Source organism: Salmo trutta, chromosome 19 (genome assembly GCF_901001165.1).
Source record: "Salmo trutta chromosome 19, fSalTru1.1, whole genome shotgun sequence".
Classification (NCBI taxonomy): domain Eukaryota; kingdom Metazoa; phylum Chordata; class Actinopteri; order Salmoniformes; family Salmonidae; genus Salmo; species Salmo trutta.
In genome coordinates, this window is record NC_042975.1 from 3025897 (window position 1) to 3043855 (window position 17959).

Here is a 17959-nt window from a genome sequence, read left to right on the forward strand (position 1 = left end):
AACTCTCCCCCCTCTCCCCTCTCCCTCTTCCTCCTCTCTCTCCCCCGTGCTCCTCTCTCTCCCCAGTCCTCCTCTCTCTCCCCCGTCCTCCTCTCTCTCCCCGGTCCTCCTCTCTCTCCCCGGTCCTCCTCTCTCTCCCCGGTCCTCCTCTCTCTCCCCAGTCCTCCTCTCTCTCCCCCGTCCTCCTCTCTCTCCCCAGTCCTCCTCTCTCTCCCCAGTCCTCCTCTCTTTCCCCCGTCCCCTTCTCTCTCCCCAGTCCTCCTCTCTCCCCCGTCCTCCTCTCTCTCCCCCGTCCTCCTCTCTCTCCCACGTCCTCCTCTCTCTCCCCAGTCCTCCTCTCTCTCCCCTGTCCTCCTCTTTCTCCCCCTGTCCTCCTCTCTCCCCCCTGTCCTCCTCTTTCTCCCCCTGTCCTCCTCTTTCTCTCCCCGTCCTCCTCTTTCTCCCCCTGTCCTCCTCTTTCTCCCCCGGTCCTCCTCTTTCTCCCCCGGTCCTCCTCTTTCTCCCCCAGTCCTCCTCTCTCTCCCCCGTCCTCCTCTCTCTCCCACGTCCTCCTCTCTCTCCCCAGTCCTCCTCTCTCTCCCCAGTCCTCCTCTCTCTCCCCAGTCCTCCTCTCTCCCCCCAGTCCTCCTCTCTCTCCCCAGTCCTCCTCTCTCTCCCCCGTCCTCCTCTCTCTCCCCGGTCCTCCTCTCTCTCCCCGGTCCTCCTCTCTCTCCCCGGTCCTCCTCTCTCTCCCAGTCCTCCTCTCTCTCCCCCGTCCTCCTCTCTCTCCCCAGTCCTCCTCTCTCCCCCGTCCTCCTCTCTCTCCCCCGTCCTCCTCTCTCTCCCACGTCCTCCTCTCTCTCCCCAGTCCTCCTCTCTCTCCCCAGTCCCCTCCTCTCTCTCCCCAGTCCTCCTCTCTCTCCCCAGTCCTCCTCTCTCTCCCCAGTCCTCCTCTCTCTCCCCGGTCCTCCTCTCTCTCCCCGGTCCTCCTCTCTCTCCCCGGTCCTCCTCTCTCTCCCCCGTCCTCCTCTCTCTCCCCAGTCCTCCTCTCTCTCCCCCGTCCTCCTCTCTCTCCCACGTCCTCTCTCTCCCCCCAGTCCTCCTCTCTCTCTCCCCAGTCCTCCTCTCTCTCCCCAGTCCTCCTCTCTCCCCCCAGTCCTCCTCTCTCTCCCCAGTCCTCCTCTCTCTCCCCCGTCCTCCTCTCTCTCCCCAGTCCTCCTCTTTCTCCTCAGTCCTCCTCTCTCTCCCCCGTCCTCCTCTCTCTCCCCCGTCCTCCTCTCTCTCCCCAGTCCTCCTCTCTCTCCCCAGTCCTCCTCTCTCTCCCCCGTCCTCCTCTCTCTCCCACGTCCTCCTCTCTCTCCCCAGTCCTCCTCTCTCTCCCCAGTCCTCCTCTCTCTCCCCGGCCCTCTCTCTCTCCCCAGTCCTCCTCTCTCTCAGTAAATACTACATTCATGTCCGTAAAAACACTACAGTAAAAACTATAGTCATGTCTGCAAAAACACTACAGTAAATACTACAGTAAATACTACATTCATGTCTGTAAAACCACCACAGTAAATACTACAGTCATGTCAGTCTCCTCCAACTACCCCTATACGCAGCCCACCTCCCAAATCTCCCACCTCTTCCCCAACTTCCCCCTAAACCAAGCCTGTCTCCTGGGGCCATGGGACTAGTACAGTTCAACAAAGTCAAGAAGAAGACCTTACTGGGGGAAAAGGTCTCACTCAGAGACACAAAGTGCGATATCGCCTGTCCTTGTCTTGAGGAAAATATATTTTGATAAACGTCCATAGGCTACACATAAAAACCTAGTTTTTTAATGGTTCACTGTATAAATATCAACACTGTAACAGTCTCCATCTAGTCCTGGACGTCGCTATTGTATAGGCTACACACCAATGATAAATGCCCAGAGCAAATCCAGCATCACCATTACGAAACCAATGGAGTTCATTCTGTCTTTCTCTCAACCACTCGAATACCCACTTCCATTATATTAGTATCTAAAGAGCATATTTAACTGCAAAATAACAGACACAACCATAAACCACATTCTGTTACGAATCCATCTTTCAGCGTAAAGGAACTCTCTTGGGAACAACTTCGAGGAAGAGAACTGTAAACCTTCCCGGGAATCAATTCGCCTAATTGTGAGTTAAAATATCGAATCAAATTGTATTTGTCACATGCTTCGTAAAACAACAGGTGTAGACAAACAGTGAAATGCTTACTTTCAACGCAGAGAGAAAGAAAACAGAGAAATAATTGCAAATGATTAATAACACTTAATAATATAAGTTATAATAAACAATGAGCAGAGATAACTTGGAAACGGAAATAGAGATGCCCTACCTTGGACTTCAAGCATGATGAAAACACAGTGTTATTCCAAAAACAGACAGAGGAAGCAAAGGAGAGCGAACGGAACCTTGAATGGGAGAGCGAGCCGGAGAGCGCAGTACACTACACATTTTAACAAGCGCTCATAGGCCTGAGGGCTGCTTACGTAACTATGACGTGCACCAATGGCGGTGTTTTACGGTGGAGAGAGAGAGAGAGACACAGAGAGAGAAAGAGAGAGAGAGAGAGAGCGAGAGAGAGACAGAGACACAGAGAGAGAGAAAGAGAGAGAGACACAGAGAGAGAGAAAGAGAGACACAGAGAGAGAGAAAGAGAGACACAGAGAGAGAGAAAGAGAGACACAGAGAGAGAGAAAGAGAGACAGAGAGAGAGAGAAAGAGAGAGAGAGAGTGAAAGAGAGAGAGACAGAGAGAGAGAGAGACACAGAGAGAGAGAAAGAGAGAGAGAGAGAAAAAAAAACAGGGCACAGTGATTGACTGAATAAAGTTCAACAGCGGTATTACCTAGAACCCAGTTATATTACTGCCTGTCTCAGAACAACAGCAGTATTACCTAGAACCCAGTTATATTACTGTCTCAGAACAACAGCAGTATTACCTAGAACCCAGTTATATTACTGCCTCAGAACAACAGCAGTATTACCTAGAACCCAGTTATATTACTGTCTGTCTCAGAACAACAGCAGTATTACCTAGAACCCAGTTATATTACTGCCTCAGAACAACAGCAGTATTACCTAGAACCCAGTTATATTACTGCCTCAGAACAACAGCAGTATTACCTAGAACCCAGTTATATTACTGTCTCAGAACAACAGCAGTATTACCTAGAACCCAGTTATATTACTGTCTGTCTCAGAACAACAGCAGTATTACCTAGAACCCAGTTATATTACTGTCTGTCTCAGAACAACAGCAGTATTACCTAGAACCCAGTTATATTACTGCCTCAGAACAACAGCGGTATTACCTAGAACCCAGTTATATTACTGTCTGTCTCAGAACAACAGCAGTATTACCTAGAACCCAGTTATATTACTGCCTCAGAACAACAGCAGTATTACCTAGAACCCAGTTATATTACTGTCTCAGAACAACAGCAGTATTACCTAGAACCAAGTTATATTACTGTCTGTCTCAGAACAACAGCAGTATTACCTAGAACCCAGTTATATTACTGTCTCAGAACAACAGCAGTATTACCTAGAACCCAGTTATATTACTGTCTGTCTCAGAACAACAGCAGTATTACCTAGAACCCAGTTATATTACTGTCTGTCTCAGAACAACAGCAGTATTACCTAGAACCCAGTTATATTACTGCCTCAGAACAACAGCAGTATTACCTAGAACCCAGTTATATTACTGCCTCAGAACAACAGCAGTATTACCTAGAACCCAGTTATATTACTGCCTCAGAACAACAGCAGTATTACCTAGAACCCAGTTATATTACTGCCTCAGAACAACAGCAGTATTACCTAGAACCCAGTTATATTACTGTCTGTCTCAGAACAACAGCAGTATTACCTAGAACCCAGTTATATTACTGTCTGTCTCAGAACAACAGCAGTATTACCTAGAACCCAGTTATATTACTGCCTCAGAACAACAGCAGTATTACCTAGAACCCAGTTATATTACTGCCTCAGAACAACAGCAGTATTACCTAGAACCCAGTTATATTACTGCCTCAGAACAACAGCAGTATTACCTAGAACCCAGTTATATTACTGTCTGTCTCAGAACAACAGCAGTATTACCTAGAACCCAGTTATATTACTGTCTCAGAACAACAGCAGTATTACCTAGAACCCAGTTATATTACTGTCTGTCTCAGAACAACAGCAGTATTACCTAGAACCCAGTTATATTACCGTCTGTCTCAGAACAACAGCGGTATTACCTAGAACCCAGTTATATTACTGTCTGTCTCAGAACAACAGCAGTATTACCTAGAACCCAGTTATATTACTGCCTCAGAACAACAGCAGTATTACCTAGAACCCAGTTATATTACTGTCTGCCTCAGAACAACAGCAGTATTACCTAGAACCCAGTTAAATTACTTTCTGTCTCAGAACAACAGCAGTATTACCTAGAACCCAGTTATATTACTGTCTGTCTCAGAACAACAGCGGTATTACCTAGAACCCAGTTATATTACTGTCTGTCTCAGAACAACAGCAGTATTACCTAGAACCCAGTTATATTACTGTCTGCCTCAGAACAACAGCAGTATTACCTAGAACCCAGTTAAATTACTTTCTGTCTCAGAACAACAGCAGTATTACCTAGAACCCAGTTATATTACTGTCTGTCTCAGAACAACAGCGGTATTACCTAGAACCCAGTTATATTACCGTCTGGCATTATTAATATGATATCTGGCACCCTTGATACATCTGGCATCATTAATATGATATCTGGCATTATTAACATGATACATCTGGCATCATGATACATCTGGCATCATGATACATCTGGCATCATTAATATGATATCTGGCATTATTAACATGATACATCTGGCATCATGATACATCTGGCATCATGATACATCTGGCACCATGATACATCTGGCACCATGATACATCTGGCATTATTAACATGATACATCTGGCATCATTAATATGATATCTGGCATTATTAACATGATACATCTGGCATCATTAATATGATATCTGGCATTATTAACATGATACATCTGGCATCATGATACATCTGGCATCATGATACATCTGGCACCATGATACATCTGGCATTATTAACATGATACATCTGCACCATGATACATCTGGCATCATGATACATCTGGCATCATGATACATCTGGCACCATGATACATCTGGCATCATGATACATCTGGCATCATGATACATCTGGCACCATGATACATCTGGCACCATGATACATCTGGCACCATGATACATCTGGCATCATGATACATCTTGAACGGCGACAGAGACATGCAGTTACAGTATATTGTTGCCAGCGGTTGGATGGTGAGTCAGTGGAGCAGCATAACAGATTTATAGTTAGCACGGTCTCCTCTCCTCTCCCACTATGAGGGCCAATGTAGGGCACAGGATTACAGGAGGGACAACATCTATGGCTAAATCCCAAATGGCACCCTATTCCTAGTAAAGAGTAGTGCACTAAATAGAGAAGAGAGAGAGAGGGAGAGAGAGAGAGGGATAGAGGGAGAGAGGAAGAGGGACAGAGAGAGAGGGATAGAGAGAGGGAGAGAGAGAGAGGGAGAGAGGAAGAGGGACAGAGGGAGAGAGGGATAGAGAACAAGAGAGGCATAGAGAACGAGAGGCATAGAGAATGAAAGAGGCATAGATAGGGATAGAGAGAGAGAGAGAGAGGAAGAGGGATAGAGAGAGAGGGAGAGAGAGAGAGGGATAGAGAGAGAGGGATAGAGAGAGAGGGATAGAGAGAGAGGATAGAGAGAGAGAGATAGAGGTGAGAGGATAGACGACCGAGAGGGATAGAGCGATCGGTATAGTGAGAGAGAGAGGGATGGCGATTAGAGAGTAGAGGGAATCGAGAGATGAGAAGGTGGAGAGGGAGAGAGAGAGGGATAGAGAGAGAGAGGGATAGATGAGAGAGAGAGGGATAGAGAGAGAGGGATAGAGAGACGGGGAGAGCAAACGAGGGAGAGAGAAAAGAGAGAGAGGGCTAGAGAGAGATGGGATCGAGAGTAGAGGGATAGAGAGAGGAGGGCATAGAGAGGAGAGAGGGATAGAGGAGAGAGGGATATAGAGAGGAGAGGGATTTTAGCGGAGAGAGGGAGAGAGAGCGAGAGCGGGCTTAGAGAGAGAGGATTCGCGAGAGAGGATAGCGAGAGAGAGAGGGAGAGAGGAGAGACGAGCGGCGATAGAGAGAGGAGGATTAGAGAAGGCAGGATAGAGGAGAGGGATAGAGAGACGAGGAGAGCGAGAGAGAGAGGGATAGAGAGAGAGGGATAGAGAGAGAGGGAATCGAGGCGAGGAGTGAAGAGAGAGAGAGAAGAGAGATGGATAGAGATGAAGAGGGAATAGAGAGAGAGGGATAGAGAGAGAGAGGAGAGAGAGAGAGGGATAGAGAGAGAGAGATAGAGAGAGGATAGAGAGAGGGATAGAGAGAGAGGGAGAGAGAGAGAGGATAGAGAGAGGGATAGAGAGAGAGAGGAGATAGAGAGAGGGAGAGAGAGAGAGGGAGAGAGAGAGGGATAGAGAGAGAGGGATAGAGAGAGAGGGATAGAGAGAGAGGGGATAGAGAGAGAGGGGATAGAGAGAGAGAGAGGGAGAGAGAGAGAGGGATAGAGAGAGAGGGATAGAGAGAGAGGGATAGAGAGAGAGAGAGAGAGAGAGAGAGAGAGGGAGAGAGAGAGGGATAGAAAACGAGAGAAGCATAGACAACGAAAGAGGCATAGATAGGGATAGAGAGAGAGAGATAGAGAGGGATAGAGAGAGAGGGATAGAGAGAGGGATAGAGAGAGAGGGATAGAGAGAGAGAGAGGGATAGAGAGAGAGGGATAAGAGAGAGAGATAGAGAGGGATAGAGAGAGAGGGATAGAGAGAGAGGGATAGAGAGAGAGGGATAGAGAGAGAGAGGGATAGAGAACGACAGAGACATAGATAACGAAAGAGGCATAGATAGGGATAGAGAGGGAGGGATAGAGAGGGAGGGATAGAGAGGGAGGGATAGAGAAAGAGAGACAGAGAGAGAGAGACAGAGAGAGCGATAGAGAGAGGAGAGAATGTGTGGAGGAAGGAGTTGGTTTGGGTCAATGTGCAACATCCTCTGCTCAGAACAACACAACAACACAATAACAACACAACAACAGAACAACACAACCATTCATGTAGAGGTGTGGACTCGAGTCACATGACTTCATGACTTGAGACTCTACCTGATAGAAAATAAAACAACTTGGAAATTTGACTTGGATTTGGAGCCTCAAGACTCGGGACTCAACTTTGACTTGAAACTGATGACTTGAAATGATCTGGCCAGGTTTTGTATCGTTTTTGCCATTTTGTGGATTAGGCTACTCTCCACGCAGACAGAGACAGGATTGGCTGGTGATGGGTACACTCGGCCCTCTGATTGGACCTGCAAACTGTCAATCAACACAGGTCGAGTGAGCTAACAGAGTGTGAAGCTGAATGGAAAAATATAGATTTTTCATCCATATTGTAACAACCCTGGGTTTATAAGCGAGCCTGGGCGCACATTATCCAGATTAGCGACTAGAAAGCGATTGTTTACATTTCTGAGGGACACTGTAAAGTCCATGGAGAATAAGAGCACCTCCTCCCACCTGCCCACTGCACTGGGGCTATGTAACACTGTCACCACCAATAACTAAATGCTCTTAAATGCAAGTAAAACTAAATGCATGCTCTTCAAGCGATCTCTGCCCGCACCCGCCCGCCCGCCCAGCATCACTACTCTGGACAGTTCTGACTTAGAATATGTGGACAACTACAAATACCTGGGTGTCTGGTTAGACTGTAAACTCTCCTTCCAGACTCACATTAAGCATCTCCAATCCAAAATTAAATCTAGAATCGTCTTCCTATTTCGCAACAAAGCCTCCTTCACTCACGCTGCCAAACATACCCTCGTAAAACTGACTATCCTACCGATCCTTGACTTCGGCAATGTCATTTACAAAATAGCCTCCAACACTCTACTCAACAAACTGAATGTAGTCTATCACAGTGCCATAAGTTTTGTCACCAAAGCCCCATATACTACCCACCACTGCGACCTATATACTCTCGTTGGCTGGCCCTTGCTTCATATTCATCTCCAAACCCACTAGCTGCAGGTCATCTATAAGTCTTTGCTTGGTAAAGCCCCACCTTATCTCAGCTCACTGGTCACCATAGCAGCACCCACCCGTAGCACGCGCTCCAGCAGGTATATCTCTCTGGTCATCCCCAAAACCAATTCCTCCTTTGGCCGCCTTTCCTTACAGTTCTCTGCTGCCAATGACTGGAAGGAACTGCAAAAATCACTGAAGCTGGAGTCTTATATGTCCCTCACTAAGTTTAGGCATCAGCTGTCAGAGCAGCTTACTGCAGCTGCACACAGCCCATCTGTAAATAGCCCATCCAACAACCTCATCCCCATACTGTTTTTTTTCTCTCCTTTTCAGTATCTCTACTTGCACATTCATCTTTGTCACGACTTCTACCGAAGTCGATGCCCCTCCTTGTTCGGGCGGTGCTCGGCGGTCGACCTCACCGGTCTTCTAGCCATCACTGATCAGTTTTTCATCTTCCATTGGTTTTGTCTTGTCTTCCTACACACCTGGTTCCAATCCCATCAATTACATGTTGTGTATTTAACCCTCTGTTCCCCCTCATGTCCTTGTCGGTGATTGTTTGTGATGTTATGTTACGTGTGTATTTGTATCGGTGTGCGACGAGTTATGTTACCCATGTTATTTTGTACTTTGGTTTTGGAGTTTGTTTTTTAATTAAATACTACAGATTAACCAATTTGGTTTCTCCTGCACCTGACTTCCCTGCCACCTACATACACGATTATGACACACTTCTGCACATCTGTCACTCCAGTGTTTAATTGCTAAATTGTAATTATTTCCCCACTATGGTCTATTTATTGCCTTACCTCCCTAAACTTACCTCATTTACACTCAATGTATATAGACTTATTTTTCTACTGTATTATTGACTGTAAGTTTGTTTTACTCCATGTGTAACTCTGTGTTGTTGTATGTGTCGAACTGCTTTGCTTTATCTTGGCCAGGTCGCAGCTGTAAATGAGAACTTGTTCTCACCTGACCTACCTGGTTAAATAAAGGTGAAATATATACATTGTTTTAAAGACAGATATAACTTGAGAATGGAAAATAGGACTTGAAATATAACCTGAAAATGGAACTCAGTTCCTAGAATCTGTTACCATTCTACCTGTCTGACACCTGTCCGTAGCCACCCAATAAGAAGGCAGTACCATCATCTCTCTGTTCCGTCACACTGCTAAACAGGAAGTCAGCTCCATATATGGTCGTTGTTATTGTTTCCACTGCATGCTGTGTCTGCTCCTTGTTTCCACAGCAACCAGGTCTCTTTCTCCCCACTCGCTCTGTTACACACACACTGACTCTCAAAACAGCCGTCTCCTCTGAAACGGTTTCTGCCAATCACATTCCAGACGATGAATGGCTCCCTCTAACTTCTTCTACTAACTGTAAGATGGTCAGAACTTCTTCACCTGCACATTTCCATCTCTGTCTGTCTGTCTGTCTGTGTCTCTCTCGCTCTCTCTCCGTAGTCAGCAATCTGTTGATGGGTGGGCGAGCATTCAAATCAAAATTAAATGATCATTACCCTACTACCCTACTACTCTACTACCCTACTACTCTACTACCCTACTACTCTACTACTCTACTACTCTACTACCCTACTACTCTACTACCCTACTACTCTACTACTCTACTACTCTACTACTCTACTACTCTACTACTCTACTACCCTACTACTCTACTACCCTACTACTCTACTACTCTACCACTCTACTACTCTACCACTCTACTACCCTACTACCCTACCACTCTACTACTCTACTACTCTACTACTCGACTACTCTACTACTCTACTACCCTACTACTCGACTACTCTACTACTCTACTACCCTACTACTCTACTACTCTACTACCCTACCACTCTACCACTCTACTACTCTACTACTCTACTACTCTACTATTCTACTACCCTACTACTCTACTACTCTACTCTACTACTCTACTACCCTACTACTCTACTCTACTACCCTACTACCCTACTACTCTACTACTCTACTACTCTACTACTCTACTACTCTACTACTCTACTATCCTACTACTCTACTCTACTACTCTACTACCCTACTACTCTACTACTCTACTACTCTACTACCCTACTACCCTACCCTAGTACTCTACTACCCTACTACTCTAGAACTAAGGCTCTTTGTCCATTGAGGAGAATTAACCTGTTTGGGATAGGGGGCAGTATTGAGAATTTTGGAAAAAATATGTTCCCATTTTTAACTGCCTCCTACACCAACTCAGAAGCTAGAATATGCATATTATTGTTCAGGTTTGGATAGAAAACACTCTGAATTTTCTAAAACTGTTTGAATGGTGTCTGTGAGTATAACAGAACTCCTATGGCAGGCAAAAACCTGACAAGGTTTCAAGCAGGAAGTACCCTGTCTGACAAGGAGTCGTGCGTCTTGCATCTTTTTATTGAAAAGTAAGGATCTTAGCTGTAACATGACAATTCCCAGGGCTCCAATAGGCTCTCAGAACCCGCGAAAAACCTGAAGGTTTACGAGGGAGCCTCAGGCTGAAACACATTATCACCTTTTGTAAGTGGCTGCTCAGAGGACCTTTGAATGAGGCGCGTGCACGATTCGCTCCTGAGGAGAAATTTTATTCGGCTGTTTAGGCTCAATGCATATTCCCGGTCGGAATATTATCACTTATCTACGAGATAAATGGCATAAAAATTGGTTTTAAACAGCGGTTGACATGCTTCGAAGTACGGTAATGGAATATTTAGACATTTTTGTCACGCCAATGCGCCATGCGCGACACCGTGATGAAGCATTCTGATAGTGTCTAGAACTCACGAACAAAACGTCGCTGTTTGGATATAACGATGGATTATTTGGGACCAAACCAACATTTGTTATTGAAGTAGAAGTCCTGGCAGTGTATTCTGACGAAGAACAAGCAAGGTAAGAACATTTTTCTTATAGGAAATGTGATTTTGGTGGAGGCTGACCTGGGTGGGTATCTAAATAGCTAGCCCTGTGATGCCGGGCTATGTACTTAGAGTATTGCAAAATGTGCTTCATCCGAAAAGCTATTTTAAAATCGGACATATCGAGTGCATAGAGGAGTAATGTATCTATAATTCTTAAAATAATTGTTATGCTTTTTGTGAACGTTTATTGTGAGTAATTTAGCAAACTGTTAGTAAATTCCCCGGAAGTTTGCGGGGGTTATGCTTTTTCTGAACGTCACATGCTAATGTAAAAAGCTGTTTTTTTATATAAATATGAACTTGATTGAACAGACATGCATGTATTGTATAACACAATGTCCTAGGTGTGTCATCTGATGAAGATCATAAAAGGTTAGTGCTGCATTTAGCTGTGGTTTGGTTTTATGTGACATGATATGCTAGCTTGAAAAATGGGTGTCTGATTATTTCTGGCTGGGCACTCTGCTGACATAATCTAATGTTTTGCTTTCGTTGTAAAGCCTTTTTGAAATCGGACAGTGGGGTTAGATTAACGAGATTCTTGTCTTTAAATACCTGTAAAATAGTCATATGTTTGAGAAATTGAAGTAATAGTATTTCTAACGATTCAAAAATCGCGCCACTGGATTTCAGTGGCTGTTACGTAGGTGGGACGAGTTCGTCCCACATGCGCCAGAGAGGTTAAGATTTGTTGTCCACTGAGGAGAACATGTTAAGGTTCAGCCATGTTCAGCCAGGTTCAGCTAGGTTCAGCTAGGTTCAGCTAGGTTCAGCTAGGTTCAGCTAGGTTCAGCCATGTTCAGCCATGTTCAGGTAGTTCAGTAACTTTCCTGTTTGAAGCATTTACTGACAACAACACATATTAGAGTCACATAAACAAAACAGTGTGTGTGTGTGTGTGTGTGTGTGTGTGTGTGTGTGTGTGTGTGTGTGTGTGTGTGTGTGTGTGTGTGTGTGTGTGAATGTGTATGTTTGTGTGTGTGTGTGTGTGTGTGTGTGTGTGTGTGTGTGTGTGTGTGTGTGTGTGTGTGTGTGTGTGAATGTGTATGTTTGTGTGTGTGTGTGTGTGTGTGAGTGTGTGTGTGTGTGTGTGTGTGTGTGTGTGTGTGTGTGTGTGTGTGTGTGTGTGTGTGTGTGTGTGTGTGTGTTCCAGTCTTACCGGAACCTGCGGGGGACTTGCTGCCTCTAGACAGGCCCATGGAGCGCGGAGAACCACGGCTGGTCACAGGGGAGGACATTTTACCAAAGACCACTGACTTCATCACACGACACTCTGGAACAGCAGGAGAAGAGACAAGATGATCGAGACAGTATTTAGTTACCCTTCAGTGCCTTGATCAAGGGGAACAATGGCAGCAGATAGCACCTGAGATTCTGCTACCCTCCTGCATTGTCATTTCCTGTAATGTGATTCACACACACCAGACCTGGGATTCAAACCAGCAACTCTCAGGTCTCTAGTTTAACTCTTTAACCTCTAAGGAGAGAGACTCTCCCTTCATGTCATCAGCCTACCCTGCACCAAAAACATGTATTTAATTAACCATTATGGTCTGACTAGCCAAGATTCTCTATGTCCGATTAACCACGTTTCATTATATCTAATTAACCAAGCTGCATTATGTCTAATTAACCCTGCTTCATTATATCTAATTATAATAGCTTCATTATATCTAATTATAATAGCTTCATTATATCTAATTAACCAAGCTTCATTATATCTAATTAACCTAGCTTCATTATATCTAATTATAATAGCTTCATTATATCTAATTATAATAGCTTTATTATGTCTAATTAACTTAGCTTCATTATATCTAATTAACCTAGCTTCATTATATCTAATTAACATAGCTTCATTATATCTAATTATAATAGCTTCATTATATCTAATTAACCTAGCTTCATTATGTCTAATTAACCAAGCTTCATTATATCTAATTATAATAGCTTCATTATGTCTAATTAACCTAGCTTCATTATATCTAATTAACCAAGCTTCATTATATCTAATTAACCTAGCTTCATATCTAATTAACATAGCTACATTATGTCTAATTAACCTATTTACAGACAGGCAGATTCCCGGTCGGAATATTATCGCTTTTCTACGAGATAAATTGCATAAAAATTGATTTTAAACAGCGGTTGACATGCTTCGAAGTACGGTAATGGAATATTTAGAATTTTTTTGTCACGTTATGCGCCATGCGCACGACCGTGATTTACCATTCTGATAGTGTCTAGAACTCACGAACAAAACGTCGCTGATGGAACATAACTATGGATTATTTGGGACCAAACCTACATTTGTTATTGAAGTAGAAGTCCTGGGAGTGCATTCTGACGAAGAACAGGAAAGGTAAGACCATTTTTCTTATAGTAAATCTGACTTTGGTGAAGGCTAAACTTGGTGGGTGTCTAAATAGCTAGCCCGTGATGGCTGGGCTATCTACTCAGAATATTGCAAAATGTGCTTTCACCGAAAAGCTATTTTAAAATCGGACATAGCGAGTGCATAAAGGAGTTCTGTATCTATAATTCTTAAAATAATTGTTCTCTTTTTTGTGAACGTTTATCGTGAGTAATTTAGTAAATTCACCGGAAGTTTGCAGTGGGTATGCTAGTTCTGAACATCACATGCTAATGTAAAAATCTGTTTTTTTTATATAAATATGAACTTGATTGAACAAAACATGCATGTATTGTATAACATAATGTCCTAGGAGTGTCATCTGATGAAGATCATCAAAGGTTAGTGCTGCATTTAGCTGTGGTTTTGGTTTTTGTGACATATATGCTTGCTTTGAAAATGGCTGTGTGATTTATTTTTGGCAGGGTACTCTCCTGACATAATCTAATGTTTTGCTTTCGCTGTAAAGCCTTTTTGAAATCGGACAGTGTGGTTAGATTAACGAGAGTCTTGTCTTTAAAATGGTGTAAAATAGTCATATGTTTGAGAAATTGAAGTTATAGCATTTTTAAGGTATTTGTATTTCGCGCCACGCTCTACCATTGGATATTGGTGAGGCATTCCACTAGCGGAACATCTGTCCTTAACAGGTTTTAAGCATTTGCACACCGTTACAACACTGTATATATACATATGATATTTGTAATGTCTTCATTCTTTTGAAACTTCTGTGAGTGTAATGTTTACTGTTCATTTTTTAATGTTTATTTCACTTTTGTTTATTATCTATTTCACTTGCTTTGGCAATGTTAACATATGTTTCCCATGCCAATAAAGCTCCTTGAATTGGAATTGAATTGGAATTGAATTGGAATTGATTTGGAATTGAAAGAGAGAGAGGAAAATGAGCAGGTGAAGAGGTTCTGATCATCTACAGTTAGTAGAAGAGGTTAAAAGGAGCGATTCATCGTCTGGAATATGATTGGCTGAAACTGTTTCAGGGAGGGAGGGAGGGAGGGAGGGAAGAGTAGACAGAGGGATTAAAATATGGAGAGATGAAGAGACGGAGAGACAGGTAGATGGAGAGATGGAGAGATGGGTAGATGGAGAGATGGGTAGATGGAGAGATGGGTAGATGGAGAGATGGAGAGATGGGTAGATGGAGAGATGAGTAGATGGAGAGATGGAGAGATGGGTAGATGAGTAGATGAGTAGATGGAGAGATGAGTAGATGGAGAGATGGAGAGATGGAGAGATGGGTAGATGGAGAGATGGAGAGATGGAGAGATGGAGAGATGAGTAGATGGAGAGATGGGTAGATGGAGAGATGGGTAGATGGAGAGATGAGTAGATGGAGAGATGGAGAGATGGAGAGATGGGTAGATGGAGAGATGAGTAGATGGAGAGATGGGTAGATGGAGAGATGGGTAGATGGAGAGATGGGTAGATGGAGAGATGGGTAGATGGAGAGATGGAGAGATGAGTAGATGGAGAGATGGGTAGATGGAGAGATGGAGAGATGGAGAGATGGGTAGATGGAGAGATGAGTAGATGGAGAGATGGGTAGATGGAGAGATGGGTAGATGGAGAGATGGAGAGATGAGTAGATGGAGAGATGGGTAGATGGAGAGATGGGTAGATGAGTAGATGGAGAGATGGAGAGATGGAGAGATGGGTAGATGGAGAGATGGAGAGATGAGTAGATGGAGAGATGGGTAGATGGAGAGATGGGTAGATGGAGAGATGAGTAGATGGGTAGATGGGTAGATGGAGAGATGAGTAGATGGAGAGATGGAGAGATGGAGAGATGGGTAGATGGAGAGATGGAGAAATGGGTAGATGAGAGAGATGGGTAGATGGAGAGATGGGTAGATGGAGAGATGGGTAGATGGAGAGATGAGTAGATGGAGAGATGGGGAGATGGAGAGATGAGTAGATGGAGAGATGAGTAGATGGAGAGATGGGTAGATGGAGAGATGGGTAGATGGGAGAGATGGAGAGATGGGGAGATGGAGAGATGGAGAGATGGGTAGATGGAGAGATGGGTAGATGGAGAGATGGGGAGATGGAGAGATGGGGAGATGGAGAGATGAGTAGATGGAGAGATGAGTAGATGGAGAGATGGAGAGATGGAGAGATGGAGAGATGGAGAGATTGAGAGATGGGTAGATGGAGAGATGGGTAGATGGAGAGATGGAGAGATGGGTAGATGGAGAGATGGAGAGATGGAGAGATGGAGAGATGGAGAGATGGGTAGATGGAGAGATGGGTAGATGGAGAGATGGAGAGATGGGTAGATGGAGAGATGGAGAGATGGAGAGATGGAGAGATGGGTAGATGGAGAGATGGGTAGATGGAGAGATGGAGAGATGGGGAGATGGAGAGATGGGGAGATGGAGAGATGGAGAGATGGGTAGATGGAGAGATGGGTAGATGGAGAGATGGAGAGATGGGGAGATGGAGAGATGGAGAGATGGGTAGATGGAGAGATGGGTAGATGGAGAGATGGGTAGATGGAGAGATGGGTAGATGGGTAGATGGGTAGATGGGGAGATGGAGAGATGGGGAGATGGGGTAGATGGGGAGATGGGTAGATGGAGAGATGGCTAGATGGGTAGATGGAGAGATGGGTAGATGGAGAGATGAGTAGATGGAGAGATGAGTAGATGGAGAGATGAGTAGATGGAGAGATGGAGAGATGGAGAGATGGAGAGATGGGTAGATGGAGAGATGGAGAGATGAGTAGATGGGTAGATGGAGAGATGAGTAGATGGAGAGATGGAGAGATGGGTAGATGGAGAGATGAGTAGATGGAGAGATGGAGAGATGGGTAGATGGAGAGATGGAGAGATGGGTAGATGGAGAGATGAGTAGATGGAGAGATGGAGAGATGGGTAGATGGAGAGATGAGTAGATGGAGAGATGGAGAGATGGGTAGATGGAGAGATGGAGAGATGGAGAGATGGGTAGATGGAGAGATGGAGAGATGGGTAGATGGAGAGATGAGTAGATGGGTAGATGGAGAGATGAGTAGATGAGTAGATGGAGAGATGGGTAGATGGAGAGATGGGTAGATGGAGAGATGAGTAGATGGGTAGATGGAGAGATGAGTAGATGGAGAGATGGAGAGATGGGGAGATGGAGAGATGGGGAGATGGAGAGATGGGTAGATGGAGAGATGGAGAGATGGGTAGATGGAGAGATGGGTAGATGGGAAGATGGAGAGATGAGTAGATGGAGAGATGGGTAGATGGAGAGATGAGTAGATGGAGAGATGAGTAGATGGAGAGATGGGTAGATGGAGAGATGGTAGATGGGTAGATGGAGAGATGAGTAGATGGGTAGATGGAGAGATGAGTAGATGGAGAGATGGAGAGATGGGTAGATGGAGAGATGGAGAGATGGGTAGATGGAGAGATTGGTAGATGGAGAGATGGAGAGATGGGTAGATGGAGAGATGAGTAGATGGAGAGATGGGTAGATGGAGAGATGGGTAGATGGAGAGATGAGTAGATGGAGAGATGGAGAGATGGGTAGATGGAGAGATGGGTAGATGGAGAGATGGGTAGATGGAGAGGGTAGATGGAGAGATGAGTAGATGGAGAGATGGAGAGATGGGTAGATGGAGAGATGGGTAGATGAGTAGATGGGTAGATGGAGAGATGGGTAGATGGAGAGATGGGTAGATGGAGAGATGAGTAGATGGAGAGATGGAGAGATGGGTAGATGGAGAGATGGAGAGATGGGGAGATGGAGAGATGGGGAGATGGAGAGATGGGTAGATGGAGAGATGGAGAGATGGGTAGATGGAGAGATGGGTAGATGGGAAGATGGAGAGATGAGTAGATGGAGAGATGGGTAGATGGAGAGATGAGTAGATGGAGAGATGGAGAGATGGGGAGATGGAGAGATGAGTAGATGGAGAGATGAGTAGATGGAGAGATGGGTAGATGGAGAGATGGGTAGATGGAGAGATGGAGAGATGGGGAGATGGAGAGATGGAGAGATGGGTAGATGGAGAGATGGGTAGATGGAGAGATGGGGAGATGGAGAGATGGGGAGATGGAGAGATGAGTAGATGGAGAGATGAGTAGATGGAGAGATGGAGAGATGGAGAGATGGAGAGATGGAGAGATGGAGAGATGGAGAGATGGGTAGATGGAGAGATGGGTAGATGGAGAGATGGAGAGATGGGTAGATGGAGAGATGGAGAGATGGAGAGATGGAGAGATGGAGAGATGGGTAGATGGAGAGATGGGTAGATGGAGAGATGGAGAGATGGGTAGATGGAGAGATGGAGAGATGGAGAGATGGAGAGATGGAGAGATGGAGATGGAGAGATGGAGAGATGGAGAGATGGGTAGATGGAGAGATGGAGAGATGGAGAGATGGGGAGATGGAGAGATGGAGAGATGGAGAGATGGAGAG

The 17959-nt window shown here is 44.9% G+C and overlaps 1 protein-coding gene across 1 annotated transcript in view; it reads right to left on the minus strand.

Moving 5' to 3' along the window:
* LOC115153832 (serine/threonine-protein kinase DCLK1) overlaps positions 1-17959 on the minus strand; it is a gene marked incomplete in the record, with an annotated part of 88292 nt that overhangs the window by 29447 nt on the left and 40886 nt on the right. The window contains 1 exon segment of the mRNA XM_029699435.1: positions 12278-12391. Coding sequence (XP_029555295.1) covers positions 12278-12391 — 114 coding nt within the window.